This window comes from Colletotrichum higginsianum, chromosome 5, assembly GCF_001672515.1.
Source record: "Colletotrichum higginsianum IMI 349063 chromosome 5, whole genome shotgun sequence".
NCBI classification, from domain to species: Eukaryota; Fungi; Ascomycota; class Sordariomycetes; order Glomerellales; family Glomerellaceae; genus Colletotrichum; species Colletotrichum higginsianum.
In genome coordinates this window covers 1739525-1766567 of record NC_030958.1, presented here as the reverse complement: position 1 = coordinate 1766567, position 27043 = coordinate 1739525, and the positions used below count along the sequence as shown (strand labels likewise).

The following is a 27043-nucleotide window of genomic DNA, read 5'->3' as shown; positions in this document are numbered from 1 at the left end:
CGACGAATATATTCTAAGCCTTCTTCAAGAGTCGCTTGAGGAGACTCTTGCTCGGGGGTGACGATCCTATAGCGGGTTCTGTCAGCAACTTTGTTCTTCCAGTGATGTGATTGGCAGCTGACTGCGCGTTCACCGAGGGGCGTCTCGGAGGAACATCTCGCAGAATACAAATGTACGAGGATAAGGCGACAGCACTGGCAGATTGGAACAGGTGAGACAAACTTACCATTAAGGGTGCCGGCGGCATCGTTCTTTTCTTTTGACACGGCAGGGGCACCGTCCTTGTCAACAAGAGTTGCTTCCGACGCCATCGCACCGACGCTGGGCCGCGATATCGGAGCAGGCTGACGGGGCCGGCGAGGCATTGCTGCAGTCTGCATGTGGGGGATGACAAATGCGGATTCGTAGAAAGAGCCCGACATCTTCTCGTCTACTCTATCTCTGAGGATAGCTTTGAGGTGCTGCTGAGATTCGATGGAGCCCATGGGGAGTAATGAGAAGGGAGAGTCTGATTGATGACTTGGAGGCTTCTCGTCAATAATGGCAAAAGGCTCGTAATAGATGTTTAGATGCTTGATCACGATGGAGTCTGGATCCGGGGTTACGTGTGAGAAAGAGAGGTCTTGGACAGTCTTTATATATTAGGAGGGCGGGATGTGATTTCCAATACAAACACGGCTTCGGCAGGTGAGACACATTTTGACTCACAGATGCAAGTCTTTCCTGTACATGGCATCATATCGAAGGGCGCGTCGTGGATTGAGTCAACGGAGCGGTAACGCGTGGACGGTACAAACATGTTAGTGCTGTTTCCGCGAGGGTCAGACGGGGGGATCGTGCCGAAGTGGAGGCCCGGTCGGTTCCCGAATGTGATTCTCGAGCCAATCACGTCTTTTGCCAGATGTTCGGGTTGCGTAGACGACCGCTGGTCGGTAAGCTCTTAGGAAAAGGCCTGTTCGGTCAGTCGGATTGGGTTAGACTCACGCAACGGGGTGATGCAGGGTTGATTTGTTCCAGTCACTTTGGGAAGAGTCAATATAAGGATTGGTAACACGCCGACCAAGAGGGTGGGGTCGCGATCGAGGTACGTACCTGGTCTCGAGACAGACGGGGAAGGAGAGGTAGGTGTGTGTTCCCCTTCCGAAGCCGAGGCCGAAGCCGAGCACTCCATCACGAACGAACTTCACACCGTCAACAGGCGAGCCGAGATTGTTTGGTCCGAGTTTTGCGATTCGCTTCCAGGGCTTTCTCTCATGAGACGACGCGGTCTGCTTGTGCAAGTTCGGAAACGGAGACATTGGCCCATCCATCTCGACTGTTTGGAAAACATTCCGTGTCAAAGGTAATGGAGGCGACACAAACACCCCCCCGGCTCCTGTTCCGAAAGAACGGACGACCGCAGGCGTGCGAGCCGTGCCGGAAGCGTAAGGTCGCCTGCGATCATGCGCAACCCGTCTGCAACAGGTGCAGGAAGTCGAAGCGCCCCGGCGAGGCGTGCGAATACATTCTGGGCGACAGCCCGGCACCAAGAGACGCCCCGAGAACGACTCGGCCGAGGGAAAGCCGGCGCAGCTCGAGGGCCCCTTCTCTGCCGTTGGCGGCACCAACCTTCCCACTACCTCCCGCAACGGCAACACGACTCGTACCGGAACCGACGTCGACGGGAACAACGACAACAACGTCATCGGCATCCGTGAGAACCGCCGCAAGCCGACCCCGTGCATCCGTCCCCGCCAGCCTCCCCACCAGCCCGGACTCGGTCGGCACGGGGACCACCCCTGCCGTCCTCGGAATCGGCTACCTTGGCTTCACCTCCTTCTGCGGCATCTACGAGGAGACCCGGTCCAGCCTGAACCGGCTCCAGCCCTCCGGCGCGACCCCGATCGGCGAGATCGGGGCTACGGCTAACTGCGGGCTCGAGTGCTCCCCGCCCCTGACGAACCAGGCCCTGGAGACGTGCCTGACCATCCTCCGCCACGTCCCGGACCCGGACGTGGGTCTGAAGCTGTTTGAAAGCCACGTCAACCCGAGCGACGGCTGGATCCGCCTGGCCGCGAAGCGCATGGTGACGTCGCTGTACGAGACCTTCCCGCAGTACTTTTGCGCAGCCGGAAAGGCCGACGATGCGCAGCTGACGGCTCTCTCCCGCACCATCTGCCAAAACACCGCAAAGTGCGTGTCCGACGAGGAGTCCGACCCCGAGAAATGGATCGCTCAGTTCACCGGCACGAACCTGCGATGGGAGTCGCTGGGCGTCATGTTTGTGTACTGGGAGCTGGCGGCCCGGTACCTCGGCCCTTACCGGCCTGACGTCGGCTCACAGTTCCAATGCGTCGACGAGGGGACCAGGGTCGTGTTGCAATACCGTTACTGTGTCGGTGCGAGCATAGAGCTGACCAAGGCCGCAGGCAGCGGGGGCAACACCCTGCTGCTCTTCATGTCTGCGAAGCGGACCATTATCGAGTCCATCTTCTCGGGCGATGCGAGTAAGTGAAACCTCCGGCTTGGAGGCGCTGGCGCAGATCAAACCACGTACCCGGCGGCAACGCCTAACGGATCGAAAAGAACTGAAGCCCACACCCTCTTAGGTTTCGCCTGTTGGCAAACGCACGCCGAAACGGTGGCCCTGTCGACCTTTCTCGGCTTCCACGACGAGGTCGCTGCAGAGCCGTATAAGCCGACCATCTGCTCCGAGATCAAGCGCAAACTCTTTTGCTACGTCTTCTACATGGACAAGGTGCTGGCCTCGTTCGCCGGCCGGCCACCGCTCATCAGTCGCCGCTACGCCCGCACGCCGCCGCCTCTGGATCTCAAGGACGAGTACCTTCTCTCGGACGAGGCCACACTGGCCCGTCACGTGGCCGCCCTCGACGAGAACGGGTGGAACACGGAGGGCGACCTGAACTCCGCCACCATCGTCCGGGCCCGCGTCATGCTGGCGCATATCCGGGATGAGCTGTTCGAGATTGCTCTCGGCCACGGGCCGGTGACGCCGGTCGAAACACTTCTGTAGGTTGCCGTGGAAGACGACACCGAGCACTAGCCGGTATCAAAGGCGAGGGCAAGGGCGCTGCTGACTTCAACTGCTCCAGAGAGATCAAGGAAAGGCAGCTTCGAACAGTCGCCGGTCTGCCCAAGATCCTCGTCTTCCAAGAAGAGGACGTCCAGGACAGGAAACTCGACGTGCCGCTGCTGTACGTCCGGCTCATCGTCCACCTCGAACACCTCCAGAACATGTTCTTTATCGAACGTCTGCTCGCTAAGCGGGGCCACGATGACGGCGCCCTGCTTTCCGTCAGCTTCGAGATGGTGTCGAAAACGCTCATGTTCTGGACGAACATGGACCGTCTTTCCTGCATGAACGGAGATTTTGAGTGGCTCGTACGTATCACTTGACCCCCCGCTCCCCCATCTCTAAGTGGGAAGGACACCAGCCGCTGACACGACTTAGGTCATGGCCTACGCCGCCCCCGGCGGCGGCATTCTCTGCCTCGAGCTCCTCAAGCCCACCCTCCACGGCGGTAACCACCCGCAGAACCCGAAACTGACGCGGTCAAGTATCATACAGAAGCTGAGCCTGCTCGTGGGCTTCCTCGACTGGGTCAGCCCGACGGCGCCCAACGGCGACCTCTGCGCCGACTGCAAGTGCATCATCCAGCACGTCCTCGACCAAGCCCTCAACGGCCCCGCCGCCTCGACCTCGTCCGCAGTGGACGGCGACTTCCCCGCGGCCCTGGACGCCATGGACTGGGACTTCTCCACCCAGCTCGACTTCAACTTTGACCTGCTCGATACGTTCGATTGGCTGCGCCCCGAGGTTCCATCGGGCCAGCAGTCGTGAGAGCCTGGGAAGGGGTGGCGGTACCGTCTGAAGACATTCGTCGGTACTTCTCCACGTCTGACCGGCATCTCAATCAACCCCGAGCTCCACGGAGCGCCTATTTTTCGCAGTTCTTGAACCGCACTATATGGCGAGACTAAAAGATGAGTGACGAGACATGATACGGACATTAATGTATGTATGTGTATTTGGGGGTGAAGGGTTGAAATTGTGTCCGCAATCTAGGGCCCCAATTTGATGAAAGAATGTGTTGGTCAAGATGAGAATCATGGAAACACCATGATCCTAAGTAAGGTAGTTGCTGATAGTGCGAGAACCCCCGCGCCCTGCCCAACTTGTCCGGCATCCCGATCCAATCTGGGCTTGCGATGAAATAGCTGTGTACCAAGGAGACGGGTCACAGGTCATATCAGAGCTATACCGGGCCGGGATCAGACGCTCCGCACCCCCCTTTCATCCTCGTTACGGAGCACGACTTCGTTCAATATCGACAACATCTCAACGGGAAGTCGGCTGGTCGACGTGTAATAGTCGGAGTAGGAAAACCCCGGTTCAGGCAAGATCACTCGCAGAGTCTGCAACGTTCCATCAGTCCCGCCATTGCCATGAAAAAGCCTTGCAGTACACAAAGTGATTTGGAGACACTGGCCTCAGTGCGCGCCCGTGATAGAAAGAGGTCATCAGGGAGCGCGCTGGACAAACCTATCGCTGCGTAATTCCATCGAACGGCAGGCTAGCGATCTGGCGTACCGATTTCGCGTAAAAGAAAATCGTACCCAAAAGGTGCATTTAGTGGAACGACGCAGAGTGAATGGAACCATGCGCCTGGCGAGATGATACTAGACCACCGGGCTTCGCACACAAACTACAGACGTACTCGGCGTTGTCTGTTAGTGTTGCCCTTTGTTGATTATACCACACACGCCTCCCGTCCAGCCCACATTCGGGACTGAAAGACCAAAGTCAGTAGGGCAAGGGGTGCTTCCCAGCATCGTAAAGAGAAGACTCCTCACATCTCACTCACATCATCATCACCATCACCATCATCATCATCATCATCATCATTCAGCGAAGAAATACGGTTGGAATATCGGGGTCAAGTAATTCGCACTCAGCTAAGACAGTGGTTCAGCTCGCAATTATCTCGCCCTTGTGCATTTCTGCGATTTCTTCAACGGAGAGAAACCAGTGTTTTTGACAGACGTCATCTGCCCAGGGGAATGTTTATGACTGCATCTGCTGCTCTCCAAGCTCGACTCAACGATCGACCGTAAGATCTGACGTCATTTCGGTGTCTCGTCGTTCGATGGCAAGCCAATTGGTTCTGGCCAAAAGGCACGAAGAAAGATCACTCGGAACCGGCTCGCCACGACCACCCCGGGTTATGTGATGAGTTCAAGCGTGGCTGACTCAACTTGGGGTGCCTAAGTGTGATCGAAATCGTCCAGTTCCGCGGGGAACAGCCTACCCACGAGTATGGCGATGTTGAAAAGTCGATGCGACGCAATGCATCCATTCGACACCCAATATTGAGCCGGGTTGGTACGCGAAAATTACTTGTCTTGTCTCAGAGGTTCGGTTCTATTTCTTGGTCGAGACCGATGATGGCATTGCGTGGTAGGTTAGTGATCGTCAGAGGTGATCCTTTCCTTTGCATGCGTTGACATCCAAAGGTCTGGACCGCCGTTCGCTGTCGAATGACGCCAAACACAGCAGTATCAGAGAACAACAAGGGTGTAAAGAAGAGTTAGCCGTCCGGCCCTCAAGCTAAATTGGCTATAGACTTGCTCACCCATTTCGGATTCACTGCCAGCGACTCAGCGTTGCTTACGCTGAACACCAGCTATGGAGAGTCGAGGCGTTTTGAAAATGATACAGGGGAACCTTTGAGCAAAACCTCGCGAATCCCGGATCAGAGATAAGCTGGAAAGCACAATGACCACGGTAATCAAACCATTCGCGGGCGGTTGAAGACAAGGACTCATACTCTTGGAGTGAGGGAAAAAGGCAGCCGTGGGCGATGCTTGTCGAGCTGGCTCAGTTCGTATGCCAGGCACTCATGCGTGCTTGCAGCAGCGTCTAATCTAAGACCTGCAGACAGGGTGTTTGAGGGTGCAGATGGTTATGCAGACACAGAGGGCTGGGGAACAGTCAAAGAGGTAGGAAACCAGTATTCCATGACGTGTGAGGTATGGCAGAATATGAGGAACGTAAGCACTTGCCTGTTTGGAAGATTTGCCGTTCCATGATGAGACAGTGTCGTCTGTCCGGCTGAGGCGTGAAACTCGATCCGGACGTTGCCCCAAAGTGAGACGGAGGTCGGGTCCGGTGAGCTGGACAGGCGTTGCCGATTTTGGGGGGGGGGGTCTAGAATACACGGGGCGGATTAAGAGGCGGAATTATGAGAGGATGCGGCCCGGTGGGGTACACACACGCCGGCCGGAGCAAGAGTCGATGGTGAAGGATACTCAAGCGACCACAGATCGTCCTTGGGCCGCTGCCTGTCGTGGCCTGCGAAGGCTGAGGGCTTCTTTCTCAGTGGCTGTGCTAGATCCAGGCGAGTGCACGACCGCCAGCGCCGATATGAATCTCAAGCACATTGATCCTGCATCGCGACCGTGCTTTGCCGAGTTCATCGTCGCATTAAAAAATTTGGCATGAGGACGCGAGATCCACGTTGTCGATGGTGAAACCCATGAACGTAGTGCAACAACGGCTGGTGGTAGGTTTGACAGCAGGTTTGCCATTGGCCAAGGGCCAGACTTCGTGGTAGTAAGCCAACGCACGTCGCATGGTGGTGGGTCTCTAACACGATTGTCGGTTCATGATCTAGGGCTCGTAAGGGGAGCACGACATGATTGCGGACAGAAAAGTCGCGGGAATGCGCACGCGATGCAGCCGCCTGGCGCGACCATCGATGTGGCTGTATGGGCATCGAGCATTGCACACACGCAGATCGAGCTTTGACGCGGGCGCCATCGGAAGCTTGGTGGTTCCTTCTTTGGGACAGCCTACATAAGCACTGACTACACAACATACCCGGGCATCCGAGCTAATGGAAAGTGGGCGGCTCGTCATGGGCAGATGATGGATACAACAGGACGGCGGGCTTCGCCGCACTGCTCGTAGGCGAGCGGCTTCTGAAGCGCCGAGGAAGCGATGCTAGGACGTCGAGCACTGCGTGCGTATCGAAATCGAGAATGAGATTGCTTCGGCCAGGGAGGGGTTGAGATGCAGCACCAAAAGCATGCACTTGTTCGAGGCCGTGCTGTCGTGAGTGATACAGAGGCAGAAGTAGTGTGCATATCTTCTGGGTAAGGTAGTGTAGTTCTGCCCGGAGGGTAGCAAGGACTCGTTCAGGTGTGCGCCCATTGGTTCTGAAAGCATATTAGACATCCAACTATGACAGCTGGCGTCTGATCCACGCTGCAATCATTTCGTAGTGCGCAACTGCAGACGCCTCGGCTGATGCCCCCTCTCCAAGGTACACTAGGTAATGCGCTGATGATGGGTATCGAGGCGGACCGATCCCTCACTTATCTGGACCGGCTTTGGCGTCTTTCACTGAGTGCCAGAACGCCTAGCGAGGAGTAGCTGACTCGAACAGTCAGAGGGCGGCAGCTGAGCTGAGCCAAAAGAATGAATGGAGAACAAAGCAAGATAATGGAGTATCGTGGTCTCGATGATTCATCATGTCTTGAACAAGCGGCAACGTGGCCCGAGCTTCAGCTACATTGCGACCTGCATTGACAGACAGGGAATGTGTGGTGGGATTTGGCTTTGAGGCCGTCGCGATGCTCGGTTGGTGGAATGCTCAACAGGAATGCCATACAAATCGAGAAACTGTGGTGGATGAGATGAGGGGTGTTGGGATGTTTGATGAATACCTACCTACCCTACGTACCTACCTACCTGCCTTACAGTACAGATACAGAGTGTTAGTAGTTAGGTAGGCGATGCTCATCTCGGTGATCATAAGGTAACTCCCCACGAGTAGAATCTGGTTGCAAATCCCCCATACTCGACAACACGAGGAAGCAGTGGGCAGAAAGAAGGGAGCAAGGAAGAGTCTGCGGCAAGGGGCGGGAAAGGAGGTACGCATCCATCACTTGGCGCACACGCACAAGCGCACACTCTCTCTGGTTCCTCTCAGGTGATGATGATACGTACCCTGGTAGCTTACTTAGGCTCTCCGAGGTACCCTACATACTGTACCTACCTAGGTAGGAACAGTAAGTGGGTGGGTAGTAATCCGACCGGGGAGGTCTCCACTATTTTAGCCCCAAGAATCCGTCCGGGTGGACTCGATCTTGACAACCCCGGACTTCATCTCTGCATCAGAGAGAAGTTGAACAAGTAGCTCTCGATCTCGGTGCACAGTTATCCATCTTTCCCATGCCGTCGCCATCGCAGTAAATCGCAAAAAGCGCCTCCTTGCCCTTGCCTGAAGGCTAACCATCCCCCTACATCGTATGGCATTTTTCTTCTTCTTCTTCTCGCCATTGGCCAGTGCGACACCCCCTCCCCCCATTCTTCCTTCCGCCAGGCATGCTCCCGTAGCCCGCCATCCCCTTGCCTTCTTTGAGAAGCTGTCGACGAACAGGAGAATCTTCTTTGAAATGACACTCCAAATCGGGCGGGAACCCGACATAGTTATTTAGTACAGATACCTACCCCGTTCTCTCAGTGCACTTACAGTACAGGCTCTCTGCCATAGACACGGGGGGAGGGTGGTATTGGGAAGGGGGGGTTCTAGACCCAGAAAGGTTCTTGAGAAAATCTCAGGGTCCAATGCGCGCCATGGATCAACCAGGTGGAAGTCGGGAGGAAGCGTCATGATTGTTATTGAGCCATCGGTCGAAACGTCCGCTCTCCTCTCGCCCCAATCCATTGCGCCTCGAAACGCTCCTCTCGCTCCCTCCTGGCCCGCGTCCATATTGTTCCATCCTCACCCATCCTTACTGCCGTGCTGCGCTGTATTACACTGACTGTACTGCATGTCATCCTCATCCCGCCCCGTCTCTTTCCTGGGTCAACTCCAAGTCGCTTCGTATCCGTCAGTCTGAACTTGCTACGACTCCACACCCAAGCGAGCCTGTGCCGTGAACCTACCGGGTTGACCACAGTCAGGAGGGCTGACCCTGCATCGCGTTCCAGTCTACGTTAAAGACTGCGCAAACCACTCTGCCGTGCTCTATCCGACGGCTTCTCCACTTCTCGAGACCTCTTCCTCATCTGCTTCCCTCGCCATCCTCTGGCCTTCTTGCCCGGCATTTTATCTACATAGAGACGGGTCTTCCTCCTTCTCGTCCACCGCTACGCTTCGGCACTTTTTCCTTCTGTCCCGATCATCTAACCTAACGTCAATGCCGTCGGTGCTTGCAACCTCACCATTCGACCCCTCAACCATTGCGGCAAGGTTCATGGAACTAGCGGTCACTGCGTCATCACTTCCAGCCCAAATCTAACATCCCCCCTCTCCTGCTCGAACATCGCCCAGAGTAAGGCCCATCCCAGATTTCGCCCTGCCCTACGCAGAAACTTTTGCCTACAGCTTCTCACCTACCTTAACGCAGTCCTCCGCCGCCTCGGTCGACTAGGAACCTACGTTACAGCCACTTAACTTTCACCTCGCAAACCACCTTACATCTTCTGTGGCGATTCCGAGACTATTCTCCTTTCCCGGCAGGTTGGGAACTGAAGCAGATCTAACGGCTTCTCTTACGCCATGACTTTGGTCTAGAACCGTAACAACACAATTTGGACCTGACCCATTTCCTTCGTTGCCCAGGACCTTTCCACACTCACCGATTCTCCTCTACGGTGTCTCGTATCGTACTACCACCATTCTGTCGACTTCTCCGACGTTTGCGATCTCGCCATTATCAAAACCCCTTTAGGACACATCCTACATCCAGAACAACCCCTACATTGTTTACACTCGGCGAATTGTAGCCAATCACATATAGCGCAGAATCTGCCCACGATGGCAGTACCTAACATTCTCATCTACCTGCTTCGACACGACCTACGCATCGCAGACAATCCAGTGCTTCATCACCTCGCGACTACTGCTGAACACGGCTTTACTCATGTTCTCCCAGTTTACGTGTTCCCGGCACACCAAATCGAGATATCAGGCTTCCTTCGCGAGAACGCCAAGTCCCCTTACCCCGAAGCACGCAGCCAAATCGGCAAGTTCTGGCGATGTGGTCATCATCGCACTAAGTTCGTTGCAGAGTCTGTTTGGAATCTGAAGGAATCCCTTGAAAAGGTGGGGAGCGGCCTGGCTCTCAGAGCAGGCAGGTTTGGCGACGTTGCCGAAGACCTCCTTCAAGGCTTTGCAGACAAACAACAGAAAGTTGGCGCCATATGGATGACCTCCGAGGAAGCTATCGAAGAGAAGAAGGACGAAGAAGACGTTTCTACAGCCTGCAAGAAGCACGGCGTTGCCTTCAAGACTTGGCTGGATGAGAAGTACTTCATTGATGAGTATGTCCGCCGCTACAGATGCATAATGCCACGCGCTAACAAGCTTTCTCCGTCAGCCGCGACCTTCACTTCAAGTCTCCTGATGAGCTAGCCGACGTGTTTACGGCCTTCAGGAAGACTCAAGAACCACTTCGCGAAAAACCAAGGCCCACACTGCCACCACCCAGCAAGGGATCTCTTCCACCTTATCCGGACCAAGACACCCTTCCTCCACAGCGAAGTCCCTTTGATATCCCTTCAACCTTTGACGCTCTGGAGTCGGCCCTTCTCAAGCCTTTGACAAGCCCGTTTTCTGACGAACCCGAGTTTCCCGAAAATGCCCAGTCGGTACACCCATTCCAGGGAGGTGAAGGGGTCGCCCTTCAGCGGCTTGATCATCTTGTCAAGACGGGAGCCATGTCTAGTTACAAAGATACCCGTAACGGGCTTCTTGGGGTCGACTTTAGTACCAAACTATCGGCCTACTTGTCGTTCGGCTGTTTGACATCTCGGCAAATTCACGAGGCTATGGTTAGGTTTGAGGATGGCCAAGACGATAAGTTTAAAGGAACCCCCGGATACGGAAAAGGGGAAAATGACGGGACTAAAGCAGTCCGTTTTGAATTGCTATGGCGCGACTACATGAGACTGTGTACGAGAAAGTTTCAAGAAAAGCTTTTTCGTGTTACTGGATTTAAGGGGGACACAACGCCAAAGTGGAAGTCGGCGGACCCAGAACACGTCGTCTCCGATGACAACATGGGCACGTCGGTCAAGAAGATACAGCAAATACTGCAACGGTTCCTCAACGGCACCACTGGCATGGGGTTGATTGACGCTTCGCAACGAGAGCTTTGGCACACAGGCTACACATCTAATCGAGCGCGTCAAAATGTGGCGTCCTTCTTGACCAAGCACCTTGGCATCGACTGGCGTTATGGAGCGGAATGGTACGAGTACCTCCTCGTTGACTATGATGTCAGCTCCAATTGGTCCAATTGGCAGTATGTCGCTGGAGTGGGTAACGACCCTCGCGGGGACAACAGAATCTTCAACCCGGTCAAGCAAGCTTTCGATTACGACAAGTCCGGAGAGTACGTCAAGGCTTGGGTGGTCGAAACACGCGAGATCGAAAAGCTCGAGAACGTTTTCCAGTTATGGACCACACCTCAAGAAGAATTGGAGCGTCTAGGCCTAAGCGACAGCATTCTGGTCACCGACCCTATCAAGAAGATTGAGTTTTCCGTGGAAGGGAAGCCTAAGACCGGTCGTCGGCAGTACAACAATCGGAAGAGAGGGAGGGGTAACTCCAACCACAACGGGACCGGCGGGGGAGGGCCCCGAGGACCGCCATCCGCTTCAGGAGGTCCATTTGGAGGTCTATCTGGAGGTCCATCTGGAGGTTTTGGGCCCCAGAATGGAGTTGCCTCTGATCAAGGGTCCACCAGCCATTCATCCTCCAGGTCGCCGCCGAACGGACCGCAGGGATATCGGACAAACAGTGGCTATCGTGGTGATTTCCGCGGCGGATATCGTGGTGGGCGCGGTGGGCGAGGCGGTGGCTACCGCGGAGGACGTGGAAGCTTTAGTGGCAGAGGAGGGGGCTTCAACAACTCGCACTACGCCCCGAACATGCCGCCCAATGGGCACCCCAACGGCCAGCCTCGCCCGCAATGGACCACCACAGCATCCGGTCCGATCATGTAGGTTATTGGTCAATTTGGAATCATGACCAGGGACAACCATGGCGAATATCGATAGCATCCTGTTCCACCCCCGTCTCCCAACCAAACTGCTAGATGGGTTGATCAGATGAGAGCGTATTCATCTGATGGGTGTTTGGACAACACCGGACTGCGGTCGATAACCCAATACTACGATGTTCCTCCACTCCCATCCTGCGACAAAGATGCCTTTAGACCTCGGTTGTGGTCATGGCTTGGAGTAGTACGGGACTTGACTCGTTCTGGCGAGATGGACAACGATCAGCTGACAATGGCAATTCAAGACCATGTCCCAATCCATCGATCGGCAATGGATTTGATGGACCATTGGATCAGGGTTGCGACGTCACGATCATCTGTTATTAAAGGTGCTCAAGGAGCATATCCGACAAACTCCCGTCCCAGTGATGAAAACCGTTCCAAGGTGTCGGCCGTCAGCCATATGGTGACATGATGATGGGTACCTCGTCTCTTCCTCGGGACCAATGCAAGTCATCACAACAAAATCCCGAAACTGTTCCTCATCAGCTTCACAAGAGAGCGCAGCGGTTTACCTCTATCTTTGGGTCAATCAAGGCTCAAAGTCGAGCGTAAACTTCTAAACTCGATATATGGAGACGCCTCGTTGATAGCCGTGGCAGCCTTCGAAGTGCACTTGGCAGGCTGTATTATTGTCAGAGACCAGAACGCTGTGGAATGGCGTGTACGGGGAGTATACATTCCACCAGAGGAAGTGTAAGCGTTTTGCTATTTCGGGTGCACACTAGCAGCTCTTGTTTGCACCTAGAGCGTTCATAATTGACCTGTACTTTCTATTTGTGATGTTTTGCGAAACGCCGTACACGAAACCGTCGCCCGTCGAGTTGAACTGTATACGGTATTCAACCAAATGAATGCATGAAACCAGCCTTACTTCGAGCGCGGAGTCACCGTTGTCAACTTTGGCGCCCATGGATGGTATGAACGTTTCCGCCGGATTCTAACATCAACAAAAAAAAAAGCTTTCACCAGCCTCTTGTTCTACAAACCCGCTTATCGACACATTGTTGTCCGCTCTTTCGTTTTGCTCGTGCAAACACATTCCAAGTAATTTCAACCGCCTGTAATCGCCTCTGTAACGCCGTGGTATGCGATAAGCCCTTCCTCTTCTTGCTTCTACGTTTCTTCTTCGTCTTCTTCTCCTTGTCCTCCTCCTTCTGTTCATTTAAGCCTCGAACGGCAGCTTCCCCCACCCTTCAAAAGTGCTTCCCCAAAGGCTGCATGTGACCCCCCTTGGGTACGACGAACAGCCCCTTGGCCTCGAGGACGGTGGCGCCATCCGGGTCCTCCATACGGCCGACGATCCACATCTTGCGGTCCGTCTTGTCCTCGTCCGAGCCCTGCTTCTGATACTCGGGCAAGACCTTGTTGACGCGGACGATGTACAGCATGCGGGGCGAGACGGGGATCTTGAAGTCCATGGATAGGCGGGCGGTGACGGCCGTGTTGGCGGAGAAGTTGAGGGCGGCGAGGCGGGCCATGGCCTCGTCCATGATGGTCGAGAGCATGCCGCCGTGCACGATGGACGGCCAGCCCGAGGTGCCGTCGCCGAACATGATGGCGAGGATGATCTCGCCGGTCAGGCGGTTGCGAAAGACGAGGTGGACGAGGCCCAGGGCGTTGGGGTTGTTGAGGGTGCCGCCGCAGAGGTGCTTGGACAGCGTCTCGGCCGAGAAGTCCTCGTAGGGCTGCCATTGCTCCCAGTCGGTGGGGGTGGCGCGGGTGCCGGCCTCGTTGACCTGGGGCACCATGGACTGCAGGATCGGGTAGTCTTCGAGGGCGTCGTAGGTGGCGTGCTCGCGGTACATGGCGATCTCGTCCGGGTCCTTGGTCTCGACGGGCGGGTGCATGAAGGGGTAGGCGAAGCGCCAGGTCGCGATCTCGTCGGCGGTGAGCTTGTAGCCGAGGACGAAGAAGGCGAGGGCCCATAGGGAGCGGGAGAGGCGGGAGCGCGGAGGTTGTTGGCCGTCGGGCTGGGGGACACCGCCCGGTGGCGGCGGCGGCGGTTTTGGTGGTGTCGAGAGGAGAGCCGTGATTTGGGCGGGGGTGAGGTGGGAGAGGTTCGCGAGTGCCGCGTCCGCCGCGTTCGCCGCGGGGGGGAACTGCGAGGTGTAGGGTGCGGGCGAGGGTGGGGGGTTCTTCAGGGCCTTGAGGCGGGACTGGGCCGTCGATGAGAAGGGGCGGACGGTCGCCGAGGAGAAGGAAGCGGGAGGTCGCGATGCGCGGCGGGCAGAGAGGTCCCGCAGGACGCGGCTGGCCGCCATCGGTCGGGGCATCATTTCAGGGGCCGGGGGGAGGGAGAGTTGTTCTCAAGCTACTATAATGGCATTCGTATCGATGGGGGTGGGTGAGCTGCGCGCAACGGCTCAATGGGTTTCGTCGTCGGTACGATGTTGGTGCGGAAAACTGCGCGCGTGGACGTGGGTTGTGAAGTCGTTCAAATTTCGGTGGAGACACAGTTTCTCTCCCGTCTCTCTCTCTCTCTCTCTCTCTCTCTCGGTGTCGGTCTGGGATTCGGTGAAGGTTTGCACCAGTGGAGAACGGTAAGTTCACCTGGAGCTTTGACCATCCAGGCCTATCTTTGTACTCTCACCCCCCTTGTGCCGGGCACGCACTGCCCCCCTTGCTTACATAGCTCGGCGGCCTGGATTGTGATGTCACAGCTACGACGACTGATCGGACACATCGATCTCTGCAGGGCATGCAACACCAACAAATCGGTTCGTCACATCGTTATCAAGGGTCGGAAGATTCAATTGGTGAAAGCATTGCGCGCATTCGCTTGTAATATCACAACCACACCATCGCTACTACTACTACTACTACCCCGTTGGACGCCATGCTGTCTATCGTGATACCTCTAGAAAACCAGGTAAGGAGAAGAACACTGTATGTAGGTAAGGCAAGGAAAGAAACCTGAATGAGACTCCTGCCCAGACCTAGATCCGAGTCGAGCATTGTATGCCTAAGAAGCCATCAACGTGCTCCAGGCGACCCAGATGCGTCTCGACTTGGGCACCGTGGCCCGGCCGCTACCATCCGCCGCGGCGCCGCCGTTGCGCATCAGAACCCGGCCAATCTCCATGTAGCTCTCGACGGCGACGACCATGGGGCCGCGCGCCTCGGAAGGAATCCACTTCATCGAGTCCCTGGCCTCGGCGTAGTGGTCGAACGCCTTGGCGAGGATCCTGCGGCGCACCTTTTCGACGCCCTCGCTGGTGGGGTTACTGAGGACATCTTCCGAGGTCAGGCCCTCCTCCTTAAGCCACATTGTCGGGAGGTAGACGCGGCCGATCTTTGCGTCGACGGCGACGTCGCGCGCAATGTTGACGAATTGCAGCGCGAGTCCCATCTGGCGCGCCGTGTTGCGGAGGTACGCCTGCATGTAGTCGGGCAAGCCGTGGTGGCAGTGGCGGAAAACGAGCTCGAGGCAGGCCTGGCCGACAGTGCTGGCAACGCGGGCTGCATAGAGCTCGAGGTCTTCCGGGTCGGTGATGGGGAAGGTGGAGCTGTCAAAGGAGAGATCCATCTCGAAACCCTTGAGGAGCTCGGCGAGGGGCTCGCGCGGGAGCAGAGAGGCCGGTAGCATGTCGAGTGCCGACAGAGCGGAAGCCGGGAAGTTCTCGGCGGCGTATTTGGCGGCGAGGGGCGCCGAGACGGCGTCGGGGTCTTTGTAAAGGAGGCTGAGGTGGCGGTCGAGCTTGGAGATCCAGGCGGCGGCCTCTTCGGAGCTTTCGGCGTCGTCGACGAGGTCATCGGCCAGACGGCAGTAGGAGTAGCTAACGAATGATCTGATGAGCAAGAGTCACACAAACACACACGTGTACACACACGCACGCACGCACATAGACACAATTTTAGGGTCGGGGACTTACAGCAGAGTCAGATCAATGCGTAGGCGACCGGGAAAGACGGAGCTGGCAAGGTGGAAGCTTCGGCTCTTCTTGGCCAACCTGGCCACGGCTTGGCGGATGCCCAAGATACGCTGCATGTCATACTTCGAGGAGGGAAAGACGCGAGCGCGCAGCAGCGACATGGACAATGCGTCGGCCGGCTTGTCGAACTTGTCGGGGAAAGCGTCGCAGACGGCAACGGCCTTGTCAAAGGCGGCGAGGCCAAAGACAATGAGCATGTTGGTGACGAGGAAGAAAGAAGCCTCTTCGATCTCGAGACTGCCGAAGAGCCTCAGCTCGAGCTTGGTACCGCTTTCAATGGCCCAGGTGCCGCGGCCCAACGCCATCTCGTCAACAACCCAGAGGTAGACAGTGGGCAAGAGGATGGGCAAGGCGGTGCATGCCAATGGCAGGGCCAAGATGAAATGCGCGGTGATGGTCCAGGTGAAGAGGGCAAAGGAGCACGCCCACACCAGGATCAGACCCAAGTAGGTGCCCTCACCCTCTTTGGCAATGAGCCAGGCGCCCAAGATGACGCTGCTGAAGAGCGCGAGCTGGCCGACGACCTTTCCACCCTTGATCCATTGCGGCAAGGTGGCAGGCGAGTTGAGGTGCTGGGCGTGGAGGACGGGCTTGTTGAGGATGATGTAGAGCTGGGCGGTGATATAGGTCTGGATGACGAAGAAGAACAGCTCCTCTATAGGGATGTCGACGAGAGTCGGCCCCAGTACGGCATCAGGAGGATAGGTCCAGATATTGGTTCTGATGAGGTAGGAGTCCCAGGGGATGGTGGCCACAAAAGCGATTGTGACGATGAAGAGGGTTCTCACAACATCGAGACGCGTGAAGACGGGGTATGAGAGGACGGTGAGCAGGGCCGCCAAAGGGATGGTGTACTTGACATGCCTTGTGAGTGAGGGTGAGTTAGTAAATCAGTCGGGTTTGAGAGACAGCAAGAGGAGGGGGGGAGGGGAAAACATACACCAGCGCGTAGTCGTAACCCATCGTGAGAGGTCTGTTTCGTGAAGAGCCGGGAGAATTCGCAGCGATGAGCAAAATCTCATAAAGGGCAAAAGAGGAGGGTTGAGGGGGGAATGGATGTGAGAGATGTCTTTTTTTGTTTTTCTTTTTTTGTTGTTGCGGTTCCTGTTGTATTGGAAGGCTCGCTCCAGACGGCAAGTTGGTCGGTGTCTTGCTGCCAGGGCGCTGAGGTCGCACCGAAGAAAGCACTTCAGGGCGCGTGTGAGGTGAGAATCTAAGGTAGAATGTGCCTGGTACTGGATTCCAGGTAACAAGGTGTGTCAACGCAATTATGACGAATAAGTTGGAGAGTGAGCGCGCAAGTGAAGTGACCCAGTAAACCAACCCCACGCTGCAGCAGTGTTGTGTAGGTGTATGTGTGTGTGCGTGTCTGGGTTTGTTGCCGGTTTCACTGAACTCTTTTTAATTGTCTGGCTGGAGATGCAATCAATGGACGGTCATTCACCGTTTGGCTGTGAAGTGAGGCACCTGCGAATCACGCAAGAACAGTTGGGACGACAGCCCAGGGCGGGTTGAATTGCGCTGAGTCAAGGGAAGGGCAGTTCAGACTAGTAATGTCTTGCGGAGGGATGCTCCGCCTGGTTTTTAGGGTAGCAGGTAAATTGCCAGCCCTCATCTGGTATTTTGCTAGTCTCTAACCTATTTAGGAATACTAACTCCAGCGAAATTTTGCTACTACTAACATCTAATTGAACTAACTAATAAGAGCCTGCAAATAGAGGTAGTCTTATAAAAATTGCGCAAAATAATTATTTTTAAAAACTCCTTAGTTTTTAATAAGTTCGCCTAAGGTTAATTAAGCTAGCTTTTTAAAAAATTATTATATTATATAATTTACAAAAGTAAAGATATTTATAAGTACTAATATTACTCTATTTACTCTAATTACTCTAACTACTATAATTACTCTAATTACTTATACTACTTATACTACTTATATTATTTATATTACCTATTAAAAAAAATATACTACTATAATAGTACTTACTCTAGTTATAGTAATTGCAGTAGTAGTAGTATACTTTACTAAACTACTAATTACTACTATTAAAGATTTTTTTCTTATTAGGCTAATAGAGCTACTTCTTACTATTAATAAGTATAAAAAAGAGTAACTTTATAAGTTTACTACTAGTAGTTAATTTTAACTTACTATTATTATTATTAAACTTAAGTACTCTATATTACTTATACTACTATAGTAAGGCTCTTAATAGAGTTATAAAGCTTACTAATTACTTAAAATTAATTATTAATTTTAATATATACTCCTACTTTAGCTATAGTAAATACTACTAACTTAATTATAAGCTAGAGTACTACTACTCTCTAAAGTAGTCTTAAAAGTATTATATTTCTCCTATATAGAGGGCTCTTATTAAGTATTACTAATATTAGGAGGAGCCTTATTATTAAAGAATTTAATAAGTATATACTATTGCAGCTATTAATAGTAGATAATATTTAAATTAGTCTTAATAGTCTAAAATTAAAAGTAAATAAGAGTAAGCTGCAATATAAAAAAATGCATTAGTAACTATTTTTTTATAAGTAAAATATATATATTTAACTTATTAAGTCTCTAGTAAGAGTTAATATTCTTAATTTGTAGTATTTACTTATAGTTACTTAATTAAAGTTATAATAAAAAATTATAATAGTAAAGTATTCCCTATTACTATAAAAAGGCCCTAGTATAAGTAGGTAGACTTTTTTACTTAATAAAGGCTTAGTTAGTAGTAGTATATTACTTATAAAGGAGATTAAGTACTTAAAATAAGATTTTATATATTAGTAGGTAAAGGAAGTTAATATTAGTAGTAAGTAGGTAGTAGTAGTACTTAATACTATACTGCAATATATACTTACTTATCTTTTAATTTACTATTTTATATATTTTTTTATAAAGTATATAGAAATTAGTAAGGTAATAAATAAAGTACAATTTTAACTTATAATATACTCCTTCTATAGATAATATTATTTTAATACTATAGTTGCATAAGTTTTATATTTTATAGTTAATAAATTTATAGAAGTAAGAAATATAAATTATTTAGAAGTACTAAATAATATTTATAGACATTAGTATAAAATTTAGAATTTATAAATATAATGCACTTTACTAATTTAAAAATTACTACTTTAAGAATCTCTATACCTTTTTATAAATATTAATAGTTAATATATAAATATATACTTACTATACTTTTACTAAACTATATAAATTATAAGAATACTCCTACTTATTAGATAACTGCAATTATAATTATTATTAATAGAGAGTCTCTTTATTAACTTTATAAGTAGTACTTTTGTATTAACTTTTAAAGTTAGTAATAGTAGCCTTATTAGCTTTAGAGAGCTGCAAGCTCTCCTATTTTAACTTTGCATTTATATTAATATTTTTTATTATATACTATAACGTACACGCATAGCGAGTCGGCCAACATAGCGAGCCGGCCACTCCTTATCGCTAGAAAAAGCCCCTTTTCTAACTATTTATTAAAAAGTAGATTCTTAACTAATAAAGACCTAGTTTTTAGTATTAGATAACGATAAGAGTTAGATTTTAAGAAATAATATTGTAGAAATTATTGTCTCTTCCTAACCCTAGGTTCTTAGTAATCCTCTTATCTAGAGGCCTAGATAAGAGGTAAGCTTAGTAATATAGGCTAGAAAGAGATAATAATTTTAATACTATTATTTCTTAAAATCTAACTCTTATCGTTATCTAATGCTAAAAACTAGGTCTTTATTAGTTAAGAATCTACTTTTTAATAAATAGTTAGAAAAGGGGCTTTTTCTAGCGATAAGGAGTGGCCGGCTCGCTATGTTGGCCGACTCGCTATGCGTGTACGTTATATAAAGTTGCTAATTTATATTTGCAAATACCTCCTTAATTGCGCACTTTAAACTTATATTAAAGTTAATTATAATTATACTTAAGTTAAGTATACTATTTATAATTAATAATTAATAAAGCTATAGAAGTACTTAAGTATAAAATTTAATTATTTCTACTAAAATAAGGTAAAAGTATACATTAAATATTATATTAATAATAGTAAGGCTAACTACTTAGAAAAGTAGTATTTAGAAGTAGTTTACTTAGCTACTTAATTAGTATAGGGATTAAAATAAATAGGGGGAGTAAATACATACTAATCTTATAAGTATTATTTATTATTAGTAGTTCTAAATACCTCTTTAATATTACTAAGTATAACTAATAAGTCTAGAAAATACTATTAATTTTTCTATTATTATTGCATTAAATAGAGTAAAAAATAATATCTTTATATACTTATAGTTATTAAAGGAAGAGTTATATAGAAATTAGTAGGCTAAATTTACTCTTATGTATTTCTTACTAGAAATTTTATATATATTAGTTATTAATAGTAATTTTTTTAGTATAAGCTAATTAGACTGCAATTTTATATAAAGTTATATTATTACTAGAAGAGAGCTCCTTAATGCATTTAATAATTAATTTTTATATAAGACTATTATAAGTAGTATTAAAAGTAGCTTTATTCTTACTAAGCCTCTTAAAGGTAGTAATAGTAGTAAATTAGTCTTTACTAGTAGATTAATAATTATAAAAGTCTCTATTATTAAGAATCTACTATTTCTAAATATTACTATTATATTAAATCTTACTTATAAATAAGTAATTATATTACTTAATTAAAGCTTTTTACTTTATTATAATTAAAGTATAACTACTAGTGCAATTGCAAATAATATTAAATTATATACAGTTATTACTCTATTCCTTTTACTAAAGAGTAATACTCTTATTATAATAATAGAGCTATATGCGCAGCTAGTACTCTTTAGTAGTTAAAGCTTAAATTTTAGATATTATAAGTATTAGAGTATAGTATTAGGTTTACTGTAAAAAGAGCTATTTTTGCATAGGGTATTAACTATAGTAGTATTAATAAGGCAAAAGTAGCAGCAGTAGTAGTAATTGCATTCCTAAATAGGTTAGAGACTAGTAAAATACTAGATGAGGGCTAGCAATTTACCTGCTACCGGTTTTTGGCAGTTAAGCAATGTCTTGAGGATTCCTCGGAGCTCGGACTTTTAGGAGTTGGAAAACTCCAGAAGTTCCATTGGCAAGGTACAACAAGTCCAGGGAAGAAGGGGACATTGGAGAGGGATGAGGGGGACGCTTACACAGATAGCAGTAGAGCTTCTTTCCCAATTCGGCCAGGAAGCAGGGATGGTGGGTGATGCGGTACCTTGAAAAACCTAGGTACCTAGCTGTGAGTGGCCCTGAATGGCCCTGGGATGGGATTGTCGAGGATAGAGGTGCAGCAGCTTTGCAGCAGCGACATGCGACTTTGGGCGAGCCCCAGGTGGCTCGGCTTGCGACCAGCCGGCGTAACCGGCATCTTGGTTGGCCGATGGCCGAGGGTGGTTGAAAGTCTATGACGACCACAATGCGTGTTCCAACATGGGATTCTGCATGTACATGCGGATACGCCAGCCCATATCCACAATTCGATCGGATCAGGGATTCGAGGAACTGGCAGCCTCCGGCGCCAGGAGGATGGACGCTGTGCTGCTTACTTACACGTGCACTGCGAAAAAGATCACTACAGGTACTTGTTTTTCTCTAGGAAGAAGAGAGAAGACCTTCCGGGCCATGTGCCAAACGTGGTAAGAAAGGGGCAATGTGAGACAGGGTGGGATGCCGTTTTGCCTTCTGGCCTTGGGATGCAATGTCTCTCTATGAACTGTTTGCTTTGTATCCATCCATAACAAGAGCCAGGTTGTCTGTCCGATCCCACTGATGGTGATTCATCGTATCGGTTCTGATGGGCCCCTCGACGACGACGACGCTCAACGGTCAAACGAACATTGGCGAAAAGCAAGCAAGGGCTGCAAATTTCCGAGTCCGTGAATCTTCACCTCTCGCAACGAGGCAAAACCGATGGCACGAGTAAACAAGCGATCGACGATTTGCGAATACGGCGGTCGGTGTTGGTCTACCGCCGAGATAGAAAACCAGCGCTCTCTGTGCGATGAGTGCCCATGCACGCCAAGCTTGGGACGCTCTGGTCCCCCCCCCGAGAGCTTGGGTCACTTCTGCCCTCCTCTGCCCGCGCAAGCTTCCCAAACTTTCCTCCCCTCCAATGTTCAGCCGCCTTGAGCCTCCTCCGAGTCGAGGTGTCATCACTCTCCCGAACCGGCCGATGCGGAGCTCTTCCTCGTGCGATTCCCACGCCAACTCACTCCCCTTGCACCCGCCCGCCGCTCCGTTTGCTTTTGTGGACCGGGTGGCATGCGAGGGGGGATGAGGGAGGGGACGAGGGGAACTTGGAAGGCCATCCCGCCCCGTCCCAGTCCTTCTTCACATGCCTGTTAGGAATGACGGGACAATTATCCAAGTATGAATGTCAATCGAAGCTCTTCTACAGTCTGCGCCTTCCCTTCCTCATCCTGCTTCGCTCCAAGGCCTGTCTCACACGTTGAGTTTTCTTTGGTGTAAATCTCATTGGGCAGTCTATCTCATCTGTAGGGTGTAGTCTTCACGGCCACCATCTTCTAGATATCGCATCCCACAACACTAGGCTTCACCATCCTAATAGAATAAAGACTCTCGCCCCAACGCTTCACACAACACCATGTCGCAGCTCGGCGAGAAACCCAAGACGGCCATCGTCGTCGGCGCCGGCGCCGGCGGCGTGGCCCTCGCCGCCCGCCTGGCAAAGGCCGGCTTCTCCGTCACCGTCCTCGAGAAGAACGATTTCACGGGCGGTCGCTGCTCCCTCATGTACCAGGACGGCCACCGCTTCGACCAGGGGCCGTCGCTCTTCCTCCTGCCGCAGCTCTTCCACGAGACTTTCCGCGACCTCGACACCACCCTCGCCGACGCCGGCGTCGATCTGCTGCGCTGCGAGACCAACTACAACATCTGGTTCCACGACGGCGAGCTCTTCAAGCACTCGTCCGACCTCGCCGCCATGAAGACTCAGATCGAGCGCTGGGAGGGCAAGGACGGCTTCGAGCGCTACCTCAAGTGGCTGAGGGAGGCCCACACCCACTACGAGATCTCTGTCAAGGACGTCCTCCACCGGAACTTTGGCAAGTTCCTCGACCTGGCCCGGCCCGGCTTTGTGAGGCACGTTGTGAACCTGCACCCCTTGGAGAGCATCTGGAGCCGCGCGAGCAGATATTTCTGGACCGAGAGGCTGCGGAGGGTCTTCACCTTCGCCGTCATGTACATGGGCATGTCGCCCTTCGACGCGCCCGCGACGTACTCGCTCCTGCAGTACACCGAGTTCGCCGAGGGCATCTGGTACCCCAAGGGCGGCTTCCACCAGGTCGTCGCGGCCCTGGTGCGCATCGGCGAGAAGATGGGCGTCAAGTACCGCCTGAGCACGCCCGTGTCCCGCGTCCTCACGGACGGCCGCCGCGCGACGGGCGTCGAGCTGGAGTCGGGCGAATCCCTCTCGGCCGACGTCGTCGTCGTCAACGCCGACCTGGTCTACGCCTACGGCAATCTCCTGCCCAAGACGCCTACCATCACCGACTACACAAAGTCCCTCCGCAAGCGCGAGGCCAGCTGCAGCTCCATCTCCTTCTACTGGTGCATGGACCGCAAGATCCCCGAGCTCTCGGTCCACAACATCTTCCTCGCCGAGGAGTACCGCGAATCCTTTGACGCCATCTTCAAGCGCCACTCCCTGCCCGACCAGCCCAGCTTCTACGTCAACGTGCCCAGCAGGATCGACCCCTCGGCCGCCCCGGAAGGCAAGGACACCGTCATCGTCCTCGTCCCCGTCGGCCACCTCGCCGAGTCCAAGGGCGAGTCCGGCCTGACGACCGACCCGAAGCACTGGGAAGACATCGTCGCCCGCGCCCGCGCCGCCGTCATCGAGATCGTCAGTGCCCGCACGGGCTGCGCGCCGCTCAGCGACTTCATCACCCACGAGACCGTCAACACGCCCCTGACGTGGGAGGACAAGTTCAACCTCGACAAGGGCGCCATTCTGGGCCTGACGCACGGCATCTTCAACGTCCTCGCCTTCCGCCCGCGGACCCGCGCCGAGGGCCTCGAGGATGCCTACTTCGTCGGCGCCAGCACCCACCCGGGCACTGGCGTCCCCATCGTCATGGCGGGCGCCAAGATCACGGCCGAGCAGATCCTCGACGACCGCGGCTTGAGCGTGCCGTGGGCTAGGGGTTTCGACGGCATCCTCAAGCCGCAGAGCCAGTCGCCGGGAAACAAGAAGCTCGACGAGGTGCGGTACGGGTACCACTTCGGCTCCGAAGAGGTTGCCGTCCTCTCGGTCGGGCTCTTGCTGGCCTTGATTTACTTTTACATGTGGCCCAGTCTGCAGCCGTTGTTTTGCTGAATGTGTGTGACGTTTTTGGATGGAAATGAGATAGTCAGGTTTACGACAGCGCTTTCTTGGTCAATATAGGCTTACTAATTCAACGCTGTCCTTCAGATGAGAGAGACTCCCTTTACCTCCTGCCACGCGGGGGGGCATCGTCTGCTTGTCTATTCGATGAGGTGATCCTACTCGTCTTGCTTTCCCCAGCTCACACGACCTGGCGCTTTTCTTGCCGCTTGCGATTATGCTCCTTAGACGAATGCCGGAGCAAGACGATTGCCGTGGGCTTCCAGAGCAAACCTGTTTTTGCGTCATGGTCTTGGGCGAGACCTCATATCAACGAAGGGAAGTGGCGCGACTTCGGTCGTGAGTCGCGAGGCGGCTGATGTGGGCTTGCGAGGAACTTGGTGTTGCCGACACCATTTCCGACACCCGAGACGGCGTGGAATCTTTGTTAGCATGACGGCGGCAGGAACAAACGTATATGTGTACACGTGTGTGTAAACAATGCGAATGATCGGAACTGCGCTTATAGTTACTCGGCCAGGCTGCGCAAGCCAAGCCTGGGGAGAGAGTTCAGCGCATTGTTGAGCTCGAATGTAGGAACAGGCAGCGTCCACGTCAATATAAACTGGAATCCATTCGTCGGGCGTGCCGGCCTTGGGGCCGTTGGCACCATGGACCGTCGTCCAAACGGACCGCGCCGAGACTCCTCACAACATATCCGGGTCGGGGTCCATCCCCCCGTCTTCACGGCCACCCCGTAACCACCCCAAGCCATACTCTTTTCGTCTCTCGTCATCTTCATCGACATCCTCCTTTATTCCAGCGCAAACCAGTCGGTCTCCCAAGGCGGCAGTGAGGCGCCAAACCCCGCGTCTACTCGGATATGTTCTGTAGAACTGCGGCTACCCCCTCCCCCTCTCACCACCGACCGCCTCTCATCACTGACCGCCTCTCGCCTGCGCTGCTGCGTCACGATTGATAGCCTCCTCCCCGAGGACCTTGCTCGCAGCCATGAACCTGCACGTCAACGCACGTTATTAGCAAAAACAACACCCTCCGTCCAGAGCCAGAACGGAGAGAACACTCACATGCCGCCGTGCCACGCCCCTAGACCACGCATGCTTTCAGCCTGCACGCTCGTCATACGTACCAGGTTTTCGGTGTCGGCGAGGTTGGCTGACAGCTGGGCGAGCTGCGAATGGAGGTGCGTCTGCCACACGTGTCAGCAAAGCCGTTCACACCCGTGCACGTCGTCGTCTGCTGCGTCGCCCCCCCGTCCTATGGGATTTCATTCTCATGGCCGCTAGCCACAGAGATGTGCGTGTTGACGAGCATATCGCTTTTCGCCTTTTCGGGGCTCCGGAAATACTCACTAGCTGCCGCGTCTTCATCGCGTTGCCCGAGCTGGACGACATGGACGGCCTCGTCGCGTGCGTCATGTTAATGTTTCGCGTCGCCATCTTCGTCCCCCTTTTCCTCGTCTTCTCGCCAAGGAATGCTGTCTGTGTCCGCCTGACTCTGGCCGACGTCGTCGTTGGTGGGCTTGGTCGTATCTCGCTCTCCCTGCTCCGCCCAGGAGGCCCCGTATCTCAAACCACTGGAGCGGAGTCTTGCTTTCGGGAGTCAGAAAAACACGAGCCTGCGAGCCTCTCGCTTTCTAGAGAGGTGGATGTCGGCCTATGGCAAGCTGAGTCAGTCTTCCTGAGGCCCTGCGAGCTTTTGCTCACATGCTTAAGCGCTGAACGAGCATGAACAGGCCAGCACATGAGAGGGAGGGGTAGGGGGTGAGAGCCTCACTGAACAGCGTCGCGTGCCTGTTGAGCGAAGCAATACCAGTCGGAAGAAGAACAAGATAGCGGAGCCTCGACTCTACTCTCAAAGGTCCAAGATCAATCTCTCTCTCTCTCTCTCTCTCTCCGTTACACAAAACTAGGCTTATGCGATGGGCTGCTCGTGTAAGTTTCTACTGGGTAACAGCCAACCCAACTTTGTTCGGCTAACGTTCACAACACCCAACTGCTACCAAATTCATGCAGGTGGGGGGTGTGGTATGGGATGGTGCTGTGGGCTGTACTCTGTACTGTGCTCCCTGTTTGTTTGTACTCGTTCATAAAGAGCGGGCAACCGTCAAAGTAAACAACAACACCGGACCCTGATTCGCCCGGTCAGGTGCCTCAAAGCCATGAAGGTGGGGGCTGCTGGCAGCTGCCAGCAGGGATACCAATGGTCTGTGCGATCGCTCTCTCCGAAATTCTACCCCACCACCAGGCGATTACTGATAAGATTAGGTAGGTACCACCCCTGGTTATCTATCTACCTACCTAGGAAACGGAAGGACACCATACAACAAAAACCTCTGAGCTATCGCCTCGGTTTTGTGAACCTCCTTCTCCGGGTTGTCAAAGTCGACTGGAAACAACGCCGCTTTAGCAAAATATCGAAACTGCACTCTCCTGTCACTCACTCACTAATTCACTCATCCGTCAGCTTCTTCCCTCGGCCTTGGTCGGATGGCGTTTTCCCCTTCTCCGGGGCTTGGCCAAGCCACAAAAAAGCGGCTTGGATACTGGGTTGTCCGGGTCAACACCGTACCACTGTCTCATCACTTACTCCCGATCAAGCCCGCGACAAGCCCAACGCAGACCTCGGCCGGCCGGAGGTCCACGACGC

The 27043-nt window shown here is 52.3% G+C and overlaps 8 protein-coding genes across 8 annotated transcripts; 3 read left to right on the top strand and 5 right to left on the bottom strand.

The window, feature by feature from the left end:
• Positions 1 to 13: 13 nt before the first annotated feature.
• Positions 14 to 485, bottom strand: CH63R_07467 (uncharacterized protein; the record flags this gene model as incomplete). The annotated part of the gene is made up of 2 exons (XM_018302442.1): positions 14 to 66; positions 227 to 485. 2 exons carry the CDS (start codon positions 483 to 485, stop codon positions 14 to 16), a joined length of 312 nt encoding a protein of 103 aa, XP_018157220.1.
• Positions 486 to 885: 400 nt separating this feature from the next.
• On the bottom strand, positions 886 to 1310 carry CH63R_07466 (uncharacterized protein; the record flags this gene model as incomplete). The annotated part of the gene is made up of 2 exons (XM_018302441.1): positions 886 to 952; positions 1093 to 1310. 2 exons carry the CDS (start codon positions 1308 to 1310, stop codon positions 886 to 888), a joined length of 285 nt encoding a protein of 94 aa, XP_018157219.1.
• Positions 1311 to 1345: 35 nt separating this feature from the next.
• CH63R_07465 (Fungal specific transcription factor domain-containing protein) lies at positions 1346 to 3841 on the top strand (the record flags this gene model as incomplete). The annotated part of the gene is given in 6 exon segments (XM_018302440.1): positions 1346 to 1453; positions 1465 to 1718; positions 1750 to 2486; positions 2589 to 3009; positions 3027 to 3381; positions 3452 to 3841. 6 exon segments carry the CDS (start codon positions 1346 to 1348, stop codon positions 3839 to 3841), a joined length of 2265 nt encoding a protein of 754 aa, XP_018157218.1.
• A 5986-nt stretch (positions 3842 to 9827) lies between these two features.
• On the top strand, positions 9828 to 12019 carry CH63R_07464 (DASH family cryptochrome; the record flags this gene model as incomplete). The annotated part of the gene is made up of 2 exons (XM_018302439.1): positions 9828 to 10333; positions 10390 to 12019. The coding sequence occupies 2 exons, from the start codon at positions 9828 to 9830 to the stop codon at positions 12017 to 12019; spliced, it is 2136 nt and encodes a 711-aa protein (XP_018157217.1).
• Positions 12020 to 13271: 1252 nt separating this feature from the next.
• On the bottom strand, positions 13272 to 14339 carry CH63R_07463 (Thioesterase; the record flags this gene model as incomplete). The annotated part of the gene is made up of 1 exon (XM_018302438.1): positions 13272 to 14339. One exon carries the CDS (start codon positions 14337 to 14339, stop codon positions 13272 to 13274), a length of 1068 nt encoding a protein of 355 aa, XP_018157216.1.
• Positions 14340 to 15040: 701 nt separating this feature from the next.
• CH63R_07462 (Terpene synthase) lies at positions 15041 to 16973 on the bottom strand (the record flags this gene model as incomplete). The annotated part of the gene is made up of 3 exons (XM_018302437.1): positions 15041 to 15866; positions 15951 to 16874; positions 16951 to 16973. The coding sequence occupies 3 exons, from the start codon at positions 16971 to 16973 to the stop codon at positions 15041 to 15043; spliced, it is 1773 nt and encodes a 590-aa protein (XP_018157215.1).
• A 5678-nt stretch (positions 16974 to 22651) lies between these two features.
• CH63R_07461 (Phytoene desaturase) lies at positions 22652 to 24385 on the top strand (the record flags this gene model as incomplete). Its single annotated transcript, XM_018302436.1, has 1 exon — positions 22652 to 24385. One exon carries the CDS (start codon positions 22652 to 22654, stop codon positions 24383 to 24385), a length of 1734 nt encoding a protein of 577 aa, XP_018157214.1.
• Positions 24386 to 25311: 926 nt separating this feature from the next.
• On the bottom strand, positions 25312 to 25833 carry CH63R_07460 (Duf1721 domain containing protein; the record flags this gene model as incomplete). Its single annotated transcript, XM_018302435.1, has 3 exons — positions 25312 to 25390; positions 25462 to 25583; positions 25747 to 25833. The coding sequence occupies 3 exons, from the start codon at positions 25831 to 25833 to the stop codon at positions 25312 to 25314; spliced, it is 288 nt and encodes a 95-aa protein (XP_018157213.1).
• Positions 25834 to 27043: the final 1210 nt, after the last annotated feature.